The following is a 20,460-nucleotide window of genomic DNA, read 5'->3' as shown; positions in this document are numbered from 1 at the left end:
AGTCGTGATGCATAAACCCATGGGTAAGGAGCAGCCTGACCTAGGTTTTCAGTTCCCTTCTGTTTTTCCAGCATGTGCAGTGACACGGGCTCAAGTTCAAAAGTTTCGAGATGTTGTTAATCTCTCTCATTTGTTTTTAAAAACAGAATCCAAGACTGAAGAGTCAGATTTATGTGAGGTGAGCAATGTGACAGATACTTCATTGATCCTTGAAGCTCCCTTTAATGTTGGAAAGGAGAAATTGTCAGCTGAGCAAAAATCAGAGGTTTCCTTAGCAGAATGTGTTAAAGCAGCGGTCAACGTGAAAGACAGAGTGGACGCTAAAATAGGTTATTTTTGGGAGAATGATTTGTTAATGCGTAAATGGAAACCGCTTTATGATGAAAAAGGTTTGCAGGAGACGTTTCAAATTGTTTTACCTGCTAGCTATCGCGTTCCAGTTCTAAAATTGGCACATGAAAATCTCATGGCAGGTCATTTAGGAGTGACGAAAACTGTTCGCCGCATTTCTAAATATTTCTTTTGGCCTGGTCTTCGATCCTCTGTTGTTAACTTTTGTCGCTCTTGTGATGTGTGTCAGCGCATTGGAAAGCCTAATCAGAAGGTACCCGTTGCCCCTCTCTATCCCATACCGGTAATAGAAGAACCGTTTGAACGACTTATTGTTGATTGTGTGGGTCCACCGCCAAAGTCCATATCAGGACACCAGTATGTGCTAACGATCACGTGTGCAGCCACTAGATTCCCTGAAGCCATTCCCTTGCGTTCGTTGAAAGCACAGATAGTGGTAAAAGACTTGGTTAAGTTTTTTACTACGTTTGGTCTACCGCGAGTAATACAGAGCGATCAAGGAACAAATTTCACTTCTAAAATATTCACACACATCTTGAAGGAATTGGGAATTGAGCACCGAGTATCTAGTCCTTATCACCCTGAGTCACAAGGGGCCTTAGAAAGGTTCCATCAAACTCTAAAAACTATGATCCGCGCATATTGTTTGCAGACGGGAAAAGACTGGGTGGAGGGGTTACCTTTTCTGTTGTTCAGCTGCCAGAGAAGCAGTTCAGGAGTCCTTGGGATTTAGTCCGCTCGAACTAGTGTTCGGACATACCGTGAGGGGTCCGTTAAAATTGCTGTATGAACATTTGTTGATGAAAAATCCTCCTTCTGTGTCTCTCTTGGATTATGTGAGTTCTTTCAGAGAGAGACTTCATAAAGCGTGTGATGTCGCTAAGGCTCATCTAGTTGTCGCACAGTCGAAAATGAAGCAGCAGTTTGACAAAAAGAGTGTCAGGAGGAATTTGCAGGTTGGTGACTCTGTTCTTGTGCTTTTGCCAGTGCCTGGTGATGCTTTGCAAGCAAAGTTTTCAGGACCATATGTCATAGAGAAAAAGCTCAGTGAAACTGATTACGTTATTCAAACTCCTGATCATTGGCGAAAAACTAGAATTTGCCATGTGAACATGCTTAAGGCATATGTGGAGAGGGAACCGAAGAATGCTCTGTCTGTAGACATGCCATTGGTTTCTTCCGCGGTCACCATAACTGCCTCTTGTGCTGTAGAGGATGATGGTGTTGCTCAAACTTCTACCCCTCATCTGAAGAATTCTAACATTTTGGGTGACTTACGCAGTTATCTGGTGCATTTATCTGAAAAACAGTATGAGGATGTGTGTAATTTGATCCAGTCTTTTCCCTCACTTTTTTCAGACGTGCCTAGCAGAACATCTGTATTATGTCATGACATTGAAGTGGGAAGTGCATCCCCGGTGAAACAGCATCCGTATAGGGTGAATCCAAATAAACGTGAAATTATGAAGGGTGAGGTAGAATATCTATTAAAACACGGGTTAGCCGTACCAAGTCAGAGTCCATGGAGCTCCCCATGCTTGCTAGTACCCAAACCAGACTCCACATACCGCTTTTGTACGGACTATAGAAAAGTTAATAACCTTTCAAAACCTGACTCCTTTCCACTGCCTCGCATTGAAGATTGTATCGATCGGGTGGGAGCAGCAAGATATGTGACAAAGCTGGATCTGTTGAAAGGTTACTGGCAGGTGCCTCTTACGCCACGGGCTTCAGAAATTTCCGCTTTTGCCACACCCGACAACTTTCTTCAATATACTGTCCTTGCGTTCGGGATGCGAAATGCTCCTGCGACGTTTCAAAGGCTTATGCAGAAGGTTTTATCTGATGTACCGAAGTGTGATGCATATATAGATGATGTGGTACTGTATTCAGACAGTTGGACAGAACATATGACTAATCTTGAGTTATTGTTTACTCGATTGTCAGACTCTTCCCTGACTGTAAATCTCGCAAAGTGTGAATTTGCGAAAGCAGAGGTGACATACTTGGGAAAGAAGGTGGGTCAAGGAAGCGTGAGACCTGTAGAAGCGAAGGTTTCTGCGATAATAGCCTATCCATCTCCATCTAATAAACGTGAGCTGAGACGTTTTCTTGGAATGTGTGGGTATTATAGAAATTTCTGCAAAAAGTTCTCCAGCGTTGTGACCCCACTTACTGATCTACTTAGTGATAAAAGGAAATTTGTATGGTCTAATGAGTGCGACCATGCCTTTTTATCTGCTAAAGATCTTCTGTGTTATGCCCCTGTTCTAAAGGCTCCGGATTTCCATCGCCCTTTTAAGCTGCATGTAGATGCGAGTTCATCTGGGGCAGGAGCAGTATTATTACAAGAGGACCATATGGAAATTGATCATCCTGTGTGCTATTTTTCCAAAAAGTTTTCGAGGTGCCAAAGTAATTACAGCACAATTGAGAAGGAAGCTCTTGCTTTAGTGCTGGCACTCCAGCACTTTGAGGTTTATTTGGGAGGTAGTAGTGTGCCCATTATTGTATTCACCGACCATAACCCTCTGACGTTTCTTTCCCGTATGTGTAATGCCAACCAGCGTTTGATGCGATGGGCATTAATTGTACAGGAATATAACCTGGATATTAAACATCTGAAAGGCACTGACAATGTCGTCGCGGATGCGCTGTCCAGTGTATAGTGTGTCCTAAACCATAAGAAAGGTTGTTGTTGTTTTTTTTCTTTTTTTTTTTCCCCCTTCCTATAATAAGGGGAATATAGGAACGATTTATTGGTGGGGGTGTTACGTCCAAGGACGTATTCATTGTGAGTGTTATGTGCATGTGTATTTTTCTTCTCTCTCTCTTTCTCTTTTCTTTTTGTGTCTTTGATAGGATTAAGGGCTACCACCTGTGCTCGTTAACTCGGGAGAGCTGTCCGCGCACTGATTGGTGCGTGATTCCTGAGGAGTCAAATAAAGCAGCTGAGAAGGGGGGGGAGAGATATTGCGGCGTTTGGGGTTGTTCCGCTCTCCAAGCCCAGACAAGCGAGTGCTGGTTGCGCTCTTTGGTGTGTGTCACAACGTGTGTCCTAGTGTGACTTGAGCTTATTCTTTTTTTCTCCTTTTCTTTTTTTTGTATGATTAGTTAAGAGTTTGTGGGTAATGTAGGGTGGAGGATACCCATAATTTTTCTCCTGTTTAAAGGTTAGTTAGGGAGTGAGGGAAGTTATTTGTTCTTTTGTTTTGTTTTCTGTTGTGTATAGGTAAGTTAATGTTATTTCCCCTTTTAGGTAGAGGTTATTTTGTTTTCTTTTGAATTGGGCCCTCCTCCCGAGGTAATACTTCTTGTTTTGGATTTATTTGTAATGTGTTCCCCCACTTAATATTAATTATTTTCTAGTGTCGGCTAGAGTGCAGAAATAAAAGGCAGACATGCCACTTCAAAGTGAATGTTGTTTGGCTATTTTGTGAATCTGGGATTGGAGAGCTGGAGATCCTCAAAGTCTCTCCACTGTTTGTTCGTCGTTCCCTATTTTACCCCTAGACAAAAGGGGAAGACGTAACAATATCCTGCGGGGTGCTCGACGCAGGGGATGAGAGCTGGGCCTGTGTTGAGGCGGAGCTGCACATTTTTTGGAAGCCGCAGAAGGACGCCCTTGGCGAGCAGATGGAGCGTGGCCCGTGGTGGCAGATTTGGGAAGAGAGTGGCCATCGCTTGCCCAACCTGTGACCTTCGTGAGCGCAGTTCCTGCAGCACGTTGGGATCAGGACTACCCAAGTGCAAATCTTTAAGTGCCTTGGCTTGGTGGACTTGTAGGAGGGCCATGGCATGCAGGGCGGAAGTGGCCTGTCCGGTGGTGCTGTAGGCTTTGGAGGTCAATGAAGACATCATCTTACAGGCCTTGGAGGGGAACACAGGGTGACACAACCGCTCTGTCCACCTGGGGGACCGCCGTGTACCCGTGGGCCACTCCGCCATCGAGGATAGTGAGAGCGGATGAGTGAGAGGCTTTGTGACGGGTGGAGAAGGGAGTCCGGTGCACAGACCCATGGAACCAATCATCCAGCCGCGAAGGCTGTGGGGAGGACGGAGGGTTCCAGTCCAGCCACACTGATGGCGGCCCGGGAAAGCATGTCAGACATCTGGGCGTCAGCCAGGCATCCTCATGGGCACTGGCTAGTGGCACCCCTCTAGCAGACATCTGCAGGGCAGTGGGCTGGGCAACACCCAATACCTTTGAGTCATCCACATCAGATGTCGGACCGCTCTCCGATGCAACGGCGGGCTCATCCAGCGGCGAAAAATAGAAAACTGTTTTTTTCAATTGTAAAAAGAGTTCACAATATCATTGTTTTTACTGTATTTTGGATCAAATAAATGCAGTCTTGGTGAGCAGAAGAGACTTTTAAACGGTAGTGTAAGTAAAGTCTTATGTAAAGAAAATGTATAGTCTAATTACTTCTTTTAACTTAAAACTTGATTTTGATCATTAAGTCTCCTCACATTCATTCTCTTTCTGTCACATTCCTCATTAATAGGCCCAGGGGAGGGGTCTTTGTGTCCTCAGGTGTGAATTACAATCAATATTCAAGATAATTCATTCCTCCTCGCATATGACCTTTCTAACACTTAAAGTGTCTTTCAAAAGATAAATGACTAAATGGTTTTGTATGAATGAGTGATCAGGATGGTTTTCACATCATTTTGTAGCAAATATTCTAGGCTACAAGATTCAGTAATCAAAAGTCTTGTGGAAAAATATTTATTATGTGTTATATGGCCTTATTTGAATTACTTAAAATTTTAGCTTTTTCAAAAACCATGCATAAACGGTTTGTGCTGAATACAGTGTTATCAGACTTTAGCCATTAATATTTTTTAAGCAACTGAAAAAAGCACAAATGTCAAGGCATGTTAAAACTTCTCCAGGGACCAAATCACCCTCAGACCCCAGAGGGTTAAAGATGGCCCTCCTGATTGTGCTCAACTCCATCACCTCCATCTCACGTGATCCTAAAACATTGACCGGACTATGTGTCCAAGGTTCCCACGAACCCTTTAGGGGTCAGGTGGTGAGCCTGCAACAATGGTGTCCCGAAGAAGGCAGACCCAGCCTTATCGTTGCTGTGTCTGGTGCATGTTTTGCGCACATATTTGGATCGTATGCAGTGCTCTAGATGCTCTGAGCAGCTCTTTGTCTACTTTGGAGAACAGCGGAAAGGGAATGCTGTCTCCAAACAGAAGCTTGCCCACTGGATCATGAACGCCATCATGCTGGCATACCAGGCCATGCCAGCCCCTTTGGGAATACGAGCACACTCTATGAGGACTCTGGCATCCTCGTGGGCACTGGCTAGTGGCACCCCTCTAGCAGACATCTGCAGGGCAGTTGGCTGGGCAACACCCAATACCTTCAAGACTTTTTGGTCTCTGGGTTGAGCCAGTTTCGTCCCATGCATTTTCAGGTATACGGTATATGGTTACGGGACAGCTGGCCAGGTATACCACTTTCGTACAGTGCCTTTCCCCTCTGTGAGGCGAGGATGTGAGCTGACTACTCCGGTAACCCCCTGTGATGTATTTTCCGTGGTATGGTCTCCATGTCAGCAGACCCGCGTCTCCCTTGAGCAGAGCTTTCTCTGCCCTGGTCACTGTGTTTGTAGAGTTCCTCCCCTTCGAGGCAGGACCTACCACTCTTCCATGTGCGGCAGATGAGCCCACGTGTCGTATTGCCACATGTTACCACCCCTTCGAGCAGAATGTGGTCTCCCTCTGAAAGAATAGGAAAGAACACCTTCCCGATGCATATAATAGCGTTAGATAACCCCAGCCAAATCTAACACTCTGTGGAGAGAAAACATAGAGAGAAAAGGAAGCGGCTGGCACAGCCTACTCCCATGCTAGTTACGTTGCATCCCCTCTCAGTGGTGTGGGGAACTACATGACGTCTTGTGGGGCATTGGAGGAGGTTTCCTGCAGACTGATGCAACTGCTATTAGGCACGCAGCAGCTTACTTGCACCTGCATCGGCAGATCACGTAACACGGTTCAGCTGTTGTGCCGATTTTCTATAGGGACCCCCTAGTGTCACAACATCGACACAACGTCGAGTGAGTGACAGAAGAGGAACGTCTGAGTTACTGTTGTAACCTCCATTCTCTGATGGAGGGAACGAGGCATTGTGTCACTCTTGCCACAATGCTGTCCTATCCGCTGAAGTGGACCTTGCACAAAATCTGAATGAGTAGCCGCATTCCATCTCCTTTTATATCTGTATGTCTGGGGGAGTGGCATGCAAATTCCACTCGCCAATTGTCATTGGCCTTTTCTCAAAGATTGGAGGTGTTTAGGGCTCCCAAGAGTGACCCCTAGTGTCACTACATTGACACGTCTCATTCCCTCCATTAGGGAATTGAGGTTACAACAGTAACCGAGATGTTAATGCACTATGAACCAACATGAAATAACAATGAACAATTGTATTTGTAATAACTAATATTAAAACAGGAATAAATACTGTAAAAAAAATGCTGGTAATTGTTTGTTCATGATACCTAATGCATTAACTAATGTAATGAATGGAACGTTATTATAAAGTGTTGTCGATGCAGTCAGTACATCGATATATTGTTTGTTGTCTAAATGAACATACAAAATGTATGTCTATGTGTACGCACAAATACCTACAGTTCCCCTTCTGTCGCTCTCTCCACGTTGTGTCAGAGAAGCGACACTAGGGGTCTCTCTTGAGCGCCGATATTCACCTCTGAACTATGAAAAAAGGCCAATGAGAGTTGGCAACCAGTATTTGCATGTCCTGCCCCCGGACATACGGGTATTTAAGCGGCGCAAATACGGGAGTTTATTCAGAAAATTTCTTCGGAGCCGATGGTCGTGTTTGCAGACTGCTGCGTTTTACACACCGAGTTCCTGCTATCCTCTGCTGCATGCTGTTGGATTCTACGGCGCACAACAGCGGCTTTCTCCTGTTTGCATGGCTGTGCACTTTCTGCCCCTGAGCGCATCGACAGTTGCAAATAAGAGCTCTCACGAGTTCTTTCATTCATAAAAGAGTGATTTTATTTAAAAGAGTAATTTCCTCTAAAAGAGCAAAAAAACACAGCGGCGTTGAATGTCCTTTTAAGGATGCGTCTTTATAAAGATGCCTTTCCGCCCCTGTGTTGTTCCTGGATGCGGTAGAGTACTCTCCGCTTCCAACGGCCACAGGTGTTGTCTCGTGTGTCTGGGCAGTGATCACACTGAGGCTGCGTTTGTGGATGGTTCATGTTCTCATTGCGAGAACATGACCATGACAACGTTGCGGTCGCGGCTTGCTTACAACCGTAAGCAAGCCACTCCAACCGCCCCAGCGTCGTTCCTTCTTCCCACGGGATTGAGGGCGATGCGGCTGGCGATGGAGGCAATTCGAGGATGGCAGCGGGTGCAGCTCCGCCGAGTGCGCCCCTCGGACCACCCGCGCCCCGGCACGCTCGTTGACTCCCATCCCCGCTCGAGGTGGCGGCGACTCGCCTCACAGCCAGTCTGCCTACCCTCTTGCGATGGAAGAAGATGAGTTCGCCGCGACATCGGAGGGTGTGGGCTCTGATGCTGAGGGCTCCTCTGGGCTGCCGCCTTCGGGCTTGCACGCCCAGGAGGAGGCCGACGCACAGATGTCCGATATGCTTTCCTGGGCATCCAACAGCATGGGCCTGGATTGGAACCCTCCATCCTCCCCACAGCCATCACGGCTGGACGATTGGTTCTTGGGCGTAGGGCGCCACTCACAGCCTCGCCCCCCCCGGTTCCTTTCTTCCCGGAGGTGCATGATGAGCTGACGTCTTCGTGGAGAGCACCCCTCTCCACTCGTCGCACCGCCACCTGCTCATCCGCCCTCGCCACCCTCGACGGCTGAGCGCGCCACGGGTACACGGAGATCCCCCAGGTGGATAGAGCTGTTGCGCTCCACTTATGTCCCGGAAGCACTACCACCTGGTGGGGCCGCCCTGTACTCCCTTCCCAGTCCTGTAGAGCAACATCCTCACTCACTGCGAAGGCCTACAGTGCTACCGGACGCGCCGCTTCCGCCCTGCATGCCATGGCTCTCCTGCAGGTCCACCAAGCCAAGGCACTTCGCAACATGCACGGGGGCGGCCCTGATCCCGACACGCTGCAGGAACTGCGCTCAGCAACCGACCTCGCCCTGAGAGCGACGAAGGTCACAGCGCAGGCACTCGGGCAGGCGATGGCCACTCTGGTGGTCCAGGAACGTCAGCAATGGCTGGACTTGGTTGAGATGCGTGAAGCTGACAAGACTCGCTTCCTCAACGCCCCTGTCTCCCAGTTCGGCCTCTTCGGCGACACCGTTGAGGACTTTGCCCAGCAGTTCTCCCTGGTGAAGAAGCAGACGGAGGCCATTTCGCACATCATGCCGCGCCGCAAGCTTGCCGCCACGGCCCAGGCCCCACCTGCTTGCCGAGGGCATCCTCCCGCGGCCAGAAGACCTTCTGCTCCGCCCCAACCTGGGCCCAGCTCTAAGCCCCGGCGTCGAGCAAACCGCAGGAAGCGTACGCCCCCTGCCTCATGGACCCCTTCGAGGATCCGGAAGGCTCCCAAGCGTCCCTGAGACAGTGGACCCAGAGGACGAGAAGTTAGCTCCGGAGGTGGTAAGACCGCTCCGTCCCCCGGTGGAGGGCCGGGAGGAGAATCTTTTGTTTTTTCATTTGCGCACCCCCTGACGGGGGCTGCGGTACCCAAATTCTCAATAAAAGAGCTATTTCCTTTACCTCTGGGTCACATGGCCCGCAAATGCCGTTCTCACGTCACTTTGCTTTCAGGCCTCAACAGTCTCGGCGCCCAGGATGGGGTGCTTCCGCCCTCAGCCCCACGACTGTTTCCCGGCCGGCCAGTTCAGACGAGTCCAGAGGACGCCAGCATCAGACCTCCTCCTCAGTCACGAACCCGCCCCCTGCCGGGTGCGCGGAACAAGGTAAGTGCTTTGAGTTTATTCTCAGCACCAGAGCCTCGGGATGCCACAGCACCTCCCGACGCCACGTTACCTCTTCCGCACCGCTGCGAAGCCCCGCCGGGTACGTCCAAAATACTCGTCCCCTTGGTGCCCCTGGCACGGAGCTTAGAGGCATGGCTTTCACTGCCCAGCTCGTCACGGTGGCTGCACCGGACCATCCGACTCGGTTATGCAATTCAGTTTGCCAGGTCTCCGCCCCCCTTCGTGGGCATTCGTTCCTCCGCAGTGCACAGCGAACATGCCTACTCCCTGCGTGAGGAAATCGCCTCCCTTCTAATCAAGGACGCGATAGAGCCTGTCCCTCCGACCGAAACGAAGACGGGTTTCTACAGCCCTTACTTCGTTGTACCCAAGAAAGGCGGCTGCATACGACCGATCTTGGACCTGCGAGTTTTCAATCGGACCTTGTCCAAACTCCCGTTCAAAATGCTTACCCAGAAACAAATTCTATCTGGCGTCCGGATACTAGATTGGTTCGCAGCGGTAGACCTGAAGGACGCGTACTTCCACGTCTCAATTCGCCCTCGACATCGACCCTTCCTACGGTTCGCGTTCGACGGCCAGGCGTATCAGTACAAGGTCCTCCCCTTCGGCCTGTCTCTGTCCCCTCGCGTCTTCACGAAAGTCGCAGAGGCGGCTCTTGCCCCACTACGAGGAGCGGGCATACGCATACTCAATTACCTCGACGATTGGCTCATTTTGGCCTCCTCGCAGGAATTACTATGTGCACACAGAGACCAGGTGCTCGAGCACCTCGGCCGTTTAGGGTTTCAGGTCAACTGGGAAAAGAGCAAGCTCACCCCGGTCCAGAGCATCTCTTTTCTCGGTTTGGAGTTCGACTCAGTCTCAATGACAGCACGTCTCTCTGACGAGCGTGCTCAGTCAGTGCTGGAATGCCTCGCTTCTTTCGAACCAGGCACCGTGGTCCCTTTGAAACATTTCCAACGGCTCCTGGGGCATATGGCATCCTCCGCGGCGGCCGCGCCACTGGGGTTGATGCATATGAGACCACTTCAGCATTGGCTCCAGACTCGAGTCCCGAGACGAGCATGGCGCCATGGCACGCACGGCGTGGAAGTTACCCCCGCCTGCCGCCAAACCTTCAAACCCTGGACAGACCTCTGCTTTCTATGGGCAGGAGTACCCTTGCAGCAGGTGTCCCGTCGCATTCTGGTTACAACCGACGCGTCAAAATTGGGTTGGGGCACCATGTGCAACGGGCACGCAGCCGCAGGCCGGTGGAACCGAGGCCCGCTGCGCTGGCACATCAACTGCCTAGAGCTGCTGGCCGTTTTTCTTGCCCTGAAGAAATTTCTTCCGTTGATTTGTGGCAAGCATGTCCTAGTCAGGACAGACAGCACCACGGTGGTGGCCTACATAAACCGCCAAGGCGGAGTACGCTCCCTCCACATGTCACAGCTCGCCCGTCGTCTCCTCCTTTGGAGTCAGCAGCGACTGGAGTCACTGCGCGCCACTCACATCCCCGGCAACCTCAATGTGATACCGGACGCGCTGTCAAAACAAAACTTGCCCGGCGGAGAGTGGAGGCTCCACCCCCAATCGGTCCAGCTGATTTGGGACAGGTTCGGCAAGGCGCAGGTAGACCTGTTTGCCTCCCAGGAAACCTCCCACTGTCCGCTCTGGTATGCCCTCACAGAGGCTCCCCTTGGGACAGATGCTCTGGCGCACAGCTGGCCCGCGGGGCTGCGCAAGCACGCTTTTCCCCAGTGAGCCTTCTTGCACAGGTGCTATGCAAGGTCAGGGAGGACAAGGAGCAAGTCACTCTGGTGGCCCCCTACTGGCCCAACCGGACGTGGTTTTCGGATCTCACGCTCCTCATGACAGCCCCTCCTGGCTGAATTCCCTGAGGAAGGACCTTCTTTCTCAGGGACGGGCGCACTCTGGCATCCGCATCCAGACCTCTGGAATCTCCACGTCTGGTCCCTGGACGGGACGCGGAGGATCTAGCCGGCCTACCTTCGGCCGTCATAGACACTATTAATCAAGCCAGAGCCCCTTCGACCAGGCATCTTTACGCCCTGAAGTGGCGTCTGTTCATGGACTGGTGTTCTTCCCGAGCCGAAGACCCGCAGAAGTGCGCAGTTAGGTCAGTGCTCGTGTTTCTTCAGGAGAGGCTGGAGAGGAGGCTGTCCCCTCCACCCTCAAGGTGTATGTTGCCGCTCATCGCGCCCACCACGACACGGTAGACGGCAAGTCTCTTGGTAAGCACGACTTAATCGTCAGGTTCCTAAAAGGTGCCCGGAGGATGACTCCCTCCTGGCCTAACCTGTTTCCCTCCTGGGATCTCTCGGTCGTCCTTATGGGACTCCGGAGACCCCCCTTCGAGCCGCTTGACTCAGTTGGACTCAGGGCCCTCTCTCTCAAGACTACCCTGCTGATCGCGCTCGCTTCCATCAAGAGGGTCGGGGACCTGCATGCGTTCTCTGTTAGCGACGCTTGCCTGGAGTTCGGTCCGGCGGACACTTTCGTGATCCTAAGACCGCGACCGGGCTACGTGCCCAAGGTTCCTACCACACCCTTCAGGGATCAGGTGGTGAACCTGCAAGCACTGCCCCGGGAAGAGGCAGACCCAGCCCTTTCACTGCTGTGTCCAGTGGTCCCTGTGTCCAGTGGTGCCTTACGTATTTATCTGGACCGCACACAGAGCACCAGACGCTCTGAGCAGCTCTTCGTCTGCTTTGGGGGACAGCAGAAAGGGAATGCTGTCTCCAAGCAGAGACTCGCCCACTGGGTTGTCAACGCCATTTCCCTGGCTTATCACACCCAGGCCGTGCCCCCCCCTTTGCGGGTCCGAGCCCACTCCACCAGGAGTGTTGCGTCCTCGTGGGCACTGGCTAGGGGCACTGCCCTAGCAGACATTTGTAGAGCAGCGTGCTGGGCAACACCTAACACTTTTGCGAGATTCTACAATCTCCAAGTTGAGTCAGTATTGTCCCGTGTTCTCTCAGGTACCGAGCCCATAGAACTCGGTGGCACGTCCATGATCTGACCGGGTGAATCGCTTGCACCCAGCACCCTTCCCCTAACCAGGGGAAACAGTGCGCCTTCATTCCCAGGAGATCCCAGGTTTGGGACACTGGTTGACTCCTCCGTAGCCCTCCTGGGTCGCAGTTTTGCGGAGGAACTCGCCGACCCAAACCACTGCGGGTACCGCAAGCTACCCTGTACTGGTATAGGTGCCCCACAGGTAAGGCCTCCTGTTCGGACTCCCCCTGTGTGTAAAACACGTTCTGTCCCCTCACAAGTTGTGTGTAAAACAGGTTCTGTCCCCTGTGTGTAAAACTGTGAACTCGCCGACCCAAACCACTGCGGGTACCGCAAGCTACCCTGTACTGGTATAGGTGCCCCACAGGTAAGGCCTCTTGTTCGAACTCCCCCTGTGTGTAAAACAGGTTCTGTCCCCTTACGAGTTGACTCCGTGTTTCCCTTAGGCAGTTACAGCTGCATCGGTTGCCGTGCTGTATGCTTCCCCCCTCTGCGAGGCTGGATCTACCACCGCACTACTTTTCCGCATAAGACCTAAGTATAGGCCATGCAATGTATTTGCCACTCAAAATTTGCCTCCCCTCCCGGGTAGGTGTGGCCTCCGCAGGGTCTTCTCAGCCCTAATAAGGGCTAAGACCCCCTTCCCTCAATGCGTGTAAGGGCCCTGGCCGTAGTTGCTTTATGCGAGAAACATAGAGAGAAAAGAGGCCCAGCCAGGCTGGCCCGTTCCCATGTTGGCGGCCATCCCCCCTCCAGGGTAACGATAAGGAATCCTGATGGCTTAAATGGGGCATTGGGGAAGGGTACGTGCAGCCTGATACAGTTGGTCGTTCTGCACGTAGGAATACCTGCTCGCTCCTGTATCAGCAGATCACGTACACAGCTCAGCGCATGGCTCTTTTTAAGTGGACCCCTAGTGTCGCTTCTCTGACACAACGTGGAGAGAGCGACAGAAGGGGAACATCTAGGTTACGTATGTAACCTCCGTTCCCCGATGGAGGGAACGAGACGTTGTGTCTCCCCTGCCACGTCGCTGAGCCGAGCCCCTGTTGTGGCCAGACCATTTCCGGCTCCTCAGAAAAATCCTGAATGAACTCCCGTATTTGCGCCGCTTAAATACCCGTATGTCCGGGGGCGGGACATGCAAATACTGGTTGCCAACTCTCATTGGCCTTTTTTCATAGTTCAGAGGTGAATATCGGCGCTCAAGAGAGACGCTTCTGACACACGTCTCGTTCCCTCCATCGGGGAACGGAGGTTACATACGTAACCTAGACGTACATAATGTATATGAATGAGATATCAACCCTGGACATTACGGCAGTATAGAGTGTAATCTGAGATTTTGTAATAGGTGTGTAATTGTTTGTTTAAACACATTTGTGACACATTTGTGACAATAGAATGACATTGTTCTTGCATCCCCTCAAGTATAGGAATTTTTCAATCATATTTAATTCATCTAAACTTTGCTTTTGTATGGTGCTATTAACCTGGTATTACATTCTATGCTACGCAAACAAATTCCTTGTATGCGTATAAAAAAAAACATACTTGGCAATAAAGCTTTTTGTGATTCTGATTCTGAAGAACACAAAATGTACTTACGTAGCACCATGACTCCATGGCGCAGTGATTGGGCACGGTTGGGTTCAACAGCAACACTGAGCATAGTAGTAATGCCTCCAGCGATGCAGATGCGATTGTCCTGTGTTGTCTCCCTAAACATGCGCACCAGCTGACTGGCAATGACTCCATTTAATGCTGAGATCAACGCCATGGGAACCACAAAGGATAGGAAGGCATTCACCTTGAAGAAGAGGTGAGAATAAATAGACTGTAAAAGACTTACAGTTTGATACCCATAAATATTTGCTAGATTTCTAAGTAAAACATTATTAAAAGTATACAATCACCTTTAGGATGAATCAATGACAATGACATAAAATGCCTCAACAGTTTAAAATGTTTAAAACAATTTAAAAATGAAGTGGTGCTACTATTGTCACCAAACGGAATGGGGAAAAAAAATTACTGTTTTGAAACAGGTTTGCCAAACTGCCATTGGTCAAACAAAAATATAGTTCTAAATGCACGCAATTGTAAAATAATCACAGTGTTTACACTTTGATTTGTAGGGAAATCAACCTACAGTGACTTACACTGGTGGCCAAATGTTTGGAATAATGTACAGATTCTGCTCTTATGGAAAGAAATTGGTACAGCAAAGTGGCATTCAGCTGATCACAATGTATATTCAGGACATTAATAACGTGAAAAATTACTATTACAATTTGATTTCGTTTTCCAAAACTTCTTAAACTACAAAGAGTTCTCATCAAATAATTCTCCATGTGCAGCAATGACAGCTTTCAGATCATTGGCATTCTAGCTCTCAGTTTGTCCATATACTCAGGCAACACTTCACCCCACACTTCCTGTAGCACTTGCCATAGTTGTGGCTATCGTGCCAGGCACTTCTCACACATCTTACAGTCTAACTGATCCCACAAATGCTCAAAGAGGTTAAGATCCATAACACTCTTTTCCAATTATCCGTTGTCCAATGTCTGTTTCTTTGCCCAATCAAACCTTTCCTTTTTATTTACTGTTTCAAAAGTGTTTTTTTCTGTGCAATTCTTTCCATAAGGCCTGCACCCCTGAGTCTTCTCTTTACTGTTATACATGAAACTGGTATTGAGCGGGTAGAATTCAATGAAGCTGTCAGCTGAGGACATGTGAGGCATCTATTTCTCAAACTAGAGACTCTGATGTAGTTATCCTCTTGTTCATTTGTACATCTGGCCTTCCACATCTCTTTCTGTCCTTGTTAGAGCCAGTTGTCCTTTGAAGACTGTAGTGTACACATTTGTATGAAAGTTTTGCAATTTCAAGCATTGTAAAGGATTCATTCATCAAAACAACGATTGACTTATGAGTTTCTAGAGAAAGCGGTTTCTTTTTGGCCATGTTTGACCTAATATTGACCTTAAGACATGCCAGTCTATTGTATATTGTGGCAACTCAAAAACAAACACAAAGACAATGCTGAGCTTCATTTAACAAACCAAATATTTTCAGCTGTGTTTGATATAATGGCAAGTGATTTTCTAGTACCAAATTAGCAATTGATCATGATTACTCAAGGATAAGGTGTTGGAGTGATGGCTGCTGGAAATGGGGCCTATCTAGATTTGATCAAAAATGACGATTTAAAATAGTGATGGTGCTGTTTTTTTACATCAGTAATGTCCTGACTATACTTTGTGATCAGTTGAATGCCACTTGAATTAAATTAACAATTTCCTTCTGAAACAGAAAAGTCTGTACATAATTCCAAACTTTTGGCTGCCGGTGTACTTAAAGTTGTCTTTACATATTAAGCTGGAATAGGAGAAAGTATTTTAACATAGAAAAAAAATTACATCACCCACAGTCTCCAAAATGTTCTTTATGTAGCAAGTACTATGCTAATAACATTGTGTAGTTCAATATCAACATAACAATGTGCATTCAAACTTGTTATTCAAGTATCTGTGGTTTAGTTTGTACCATGGTCATAAAATGGGAAGCAGTTCACAATAGAAAATAAATGAAACATTGCTTGTCATTGCTCCTGGCACAACATGATTCAAGCAGGAAATTAGTTTGACTCCCTTGTAAAATTATTTGGCTTCCAAATAAAAGTCCAATAGTCAACATAAAAAATGCCTGAAAGTGGTTGTTCTTTACCTTTTCATGTTTGGGCTATCTGTTTAAACAACAGGTAGCACATTGTCTTTGCAATTGGGTGATGCCAGTGGTGCATAAATTATATACTAGACCTTTAAGTAATACGAAGTATATTAAGTATAGGATAAGTTAGAATACGCAGAATATGCATAATGTAGATGTCAGATGTGATACTCAACATTTAAATTAATGAAACAAAAGATAAAAGATGAGAAAATAAAAGCGATAGAGAGACTTTTTCTCTGAGACTCTTTCTGCCACCCCCTCTTCCATCCTTAAGTTCACTGGAGCAGTCTTTATCATTTTAAAGAAATGGGGAATTTGTCTACAGTATAATTACTATACAACACACGAGGGGACCAGACATCCACTCTAAAGGCTTTAGGTAATACATTTATCTTCACGCCTCTAGTCATATCACAGACATGCTGGGAGATTTATTTAACAGCTTTGACTACTGACTTGCAAAACATCTTCACATTAGGAGGAGGTTGAAAACCAGCCACCAATTCTAATGTGCAGAGGTCATATTCATATCTTTTCATAACATATTCATAACAAAAAGCACTTTTGCATTCCATGGAAGAAAGTACAGTCACACAGGTTTGGAACAACATGCGAGTGAGTAAACAATGATAGAATTGTAATTTGTGAGAACTAGCCTAAGATGCTGGCAAGGTTTATTTTAACAAATCTGCGAGACTAACATGAATAGACTACATTTTGTGTAGTTGCGAGTCAATACTCTTCCACTTGGATAAAGTTTTAATGATGGTTCTTCTGAGAGCTTGTAAACAATTTCCACTACCCCAAAATGCATGCACACATGCAAGGAATGTCTTCAAGGAGGTCTTTATTTTCTTGAATTGGTCATATTCCTTGAACTCTGTCATAAGACATTGCACAGGCTGATCTTTCACCCCCTTCCATTCTTTTTGCTGTTGTTAAAGCAGATTAATCTAATCTGTTCTGACATCTGTGCTCCTTGAAAACAGAGATTTAGACAAAACTATTGACATGCTCCTCAGCACTAATTCAGAAGAACAGGGTGTTGGTTTAAACAATCTTTTCAAATTGGTGTTCAACAGTTGACTGGACTTCACAGTAACAGTCCACCAAATTTCCCCCTCAAATAGAATAACATAAAAGAGATCTGCAGGAAAAGGTTGGGTATTTTCCATCACATCAAAACCCACTGAAGGGAAACAAGATGGTAATATCTTAGAGTATTTAATGAGGTAGGTAAGAAATGTCAGATTTAATGTTCTTTAGGAAAACATAATCTTTGCTTGCATGTTCCTACAAAAGGTTAAGCAAGGGGTACTAATTAAAAACAAACAAACACGGGAATAACGAGCAGTGAATGAGTTATAGCTGCCAAGCATTTTGCCCTCTAATAGTTTTAATTATGTTGTTTGTGGCAAATTAACATTGCAGTTCTATAATAACAGCAACATATTCATTTGCTGCATCATTTTCTCATCATTTCTAAAACTTAAGCAGTTTTAATTTATGTTCTACCACATTTGTTGTGGCTTCGTTCAGGAGCGGGTTTGGTTATTAGCAAAAATGTATAATTATCAAAAGATAATTATTAATTATTAAAATCAATAGAACATTGATTAGAATCAACATTAGCTTAATAATCCTTCAAATCAACAATCATCAAAGATAACTATCAATTATCAAAATCAATAGAATCTTAATAAGAATTAATATTGCCAGGGCACCACCCTGGAATCAGGGACTAATAACCAGACAGTATAGCAGTCTCAATATTGGATTGTTCTCTAAGGAAATTCGACGTCCGTAAAACATTGACATTCAAAAGGGGAACAATGCAGGCTTGAATCCGAGCACTGATATCCCTGTTACAAACTGTAACATGATTAGATATGGTAGCAGATAAGCCTATAATACATGAGAGGAGGGTAGAGGTGTGTGTGTGTGTGTGTGTGTGTGAGTGAGTGAGTGAATGGGTGTGTGTGTGAGGAGAGAAGGAGTGCACAAAATGGCAGGCTTGGCTCTTGGAGGGTGCGTTATGCAATATTTTCTGCCAGAGAATGCGAGTCTGTCCGTTTAACACATCTCTGCTGGTGTGATAACTTAGAGACAAAGCTGATCTCTATCTCCAAGTTAGATGTTTGCCAAATGTGTGTGTGGGTATGTTTGTGAGGGGTCCTGTGGTCGGGCACAGGCCGAGTGCCTTAGGTAATTACAGCAGTGCTGATGTAGGGCCATATAGCACGATTGTGAGTGTGATATTGCTATATACAACAGTTCAATGAACAAGTACATTTTAAAAATTAGGAAAAACTGAGTACAGCCATAAAAACGCATTTGTGTATGAAACTACTTTATTACGCGACCAATCAAAACCTGCCGTTGCTGGTTCAAAACAAATGATTCGTCCAAGCCTCCGTTAGTAATTCAAAATGTTCAATTCAGAAATAGTATCATGGCTTGTGCTGTTTCTAACAAGTCATTGGATAACGGATGGATGTGTGTGTGTGTGTGTGTGTGTGTGTGTGTGTGTGTGTGTGTGTGTGAGTGAGTGAGTGAGTGAGTGAGTGAGTGAGTGAGTGAGAGAGAGAGAAGCGTGTGCGATCACCTGTTGCCACACCCAATCAGAGATGCTTACAGCTTTCTGAAGGTCAGCTTTCTCAGTGGAATATAGACGTCCAGGGTATTCCTCTCTATTTCGGGGTAGCCAGTGCGCAAATGTCATTCACTATAGAAACAGCAATATCCTCCGCCATTTTAAACAGTATGTATCCAATGTGGAAGCTCACGGAGCACTGTTCTATGTAAACAATGACTAATGGATTCACTGGATTTACATCACCAACTGGATCATATTACACACAAAAATAATCTTTTGCCACCACCTGCTGGCTAACATATGTAATAAAAAAAAAAAAGACAGTAACTCCTAACACATATGCACTACGCTTACACTTTAGTATAGAACAGCACGAACACAAGCGGAGTGATAAACACAGTGAAGCGTCTGAGTTCTGATGCTGTAACACCATCAGTGCTCATGGAACGTCTCTCGTCCAATCAGATTTGAGGACCGGAACAAACTGCGGAATATTCCAGTTTAAACCTATAAATGCACTGGGTGAACACCCATATTTGCAGAAGATATATTCTCTTACAATGATATTACTGATGATTGATGCTGTTTTTATTAATGTTTTATGTATGTTAAATACCCCATGAATTCGCTTGACGAGTGCAGTTTTTTTTTCTGTTTTGGCACATTTCAAGTCTGAAGTTTGGGCAGGACATATTGAAAGTCTTATCCCTTTTTATGTAATTAGCCAATAGGCTTTAGTTTATCACAGCTGTAAATGATGATTTGCAATTTTCTTAATGTCAGGTGGCATTAAGGGGAATGACATTTATGTTCTAAAGAGAGAATATGCCTGGACAAAAATGTTACTGTGCAAGATGAATCACAAGAATTACATTTTTTTTTGTCTGCTTTCCTAGAATAGAAAGACTGTGCATTTAAAATGTGTGTACAGTGTCTGCTAAAAGTAAATTTTGCCAGATTTTAGAAGTACATTAATATATAGATAAGCTCCAAGCAAAAAAGAATCAACAAAAAGCAACAAAAGCCCTATTCTGATTCCTTGGGGTGTTATATAAAATGTTCCCTTATTGACAGGTGAGGTCCATCTTCTCTGAGTATGAATTCAGTCAGTGTCTAAGAATGTGCAGGAAAATTACTTTCCTATATTATTTCCCCATCAAAGCTTTTCCAGCAGGTATGCTCACTTAGGCAACAGCCTTGCATACTCGAATAAACAAACAAATCATGTGGCAAATCAAATTTTCCACAAGTGTCTGCTTATTGAGGACCTTTTTCTCATGTTCCTGCAGTCCAGCGCAGTCCTCATTCTGACTGAATATGCTTCCATTGTGTGTTTATTTTGTCTGGACACTGAACCAGCAATAAAGAATTGTAATGGCTGAATCTTAATATTCCAGACATAATTGTGTTACATAACACTGCATGTGTCAGTCATAATATATTTATGAAATAAAATAAGCATTTTTTTAAAGCCAAAATCCTGCTTCATTTCACTTGAATGATGTTAAATGAACAGAACTGTCTGTTAACCCTGATATGCTACCTGCTATCTGATTGATCCTGCTTGTTGGAACTGCAAAGGGACTTAAGGCCGGTTTTTACGTCAGCGTCAAGTCTACGCCGTAGGCTCGGTTTGCATTTATACTGCTTTGGTGTGTCTGCATAGTTCTGTGAGTACACAGACAAATTGCTAGTGTATTCGTGGAATTACATTACTTAAAAACCCTAGTAACTAGTAAAACCCTAGTAACTTAAATCCCGAAACCCTAGTAAC

General features: G+C 46.5%; 1 protein-coding gene across 1 annotated transcript in view; it reads right to left on the bottom strand.

The window, feature by feature from the left end:
* Positions 1-20,460, bottom strand: part of LOC127629130 (neurotensin receptor type 1-like) — a 70,321-nt gene that overhangs the window by 33,130 nt on the left and 16,731 nt on the right. The window contains exon 2 of the mRNA XM_052106208.1: positions 13,961-14,162. Within this exon, the coding sequence (XP_051962168.1) occupies positions 13,961-14,162 (202 nt within the window). The remainder of the gene's footprint in view (positions 1-13,960; positions 14,163-20,460) is intronic.

The sequence above is a fragment of the Xyrauchen texanus genome, chromosome 35, assembly GCF_025860055.1.
Source record: "Xyrauchen texanus isolate HMW12.3.18 chromosome 35, RBS_HiC_50CHRs, whole genome shotgun sequence".
Classification (NCBI taxonomy): Eukaryota; Metazoa; Chordata; class Actinopteri; order Cypriniformes; family Catostomidae; genus Xyrauchen; species Xyrauchen texanus.
This window is presented reverse-complemented; position numbering and strand designations above follow the sequence as displayed.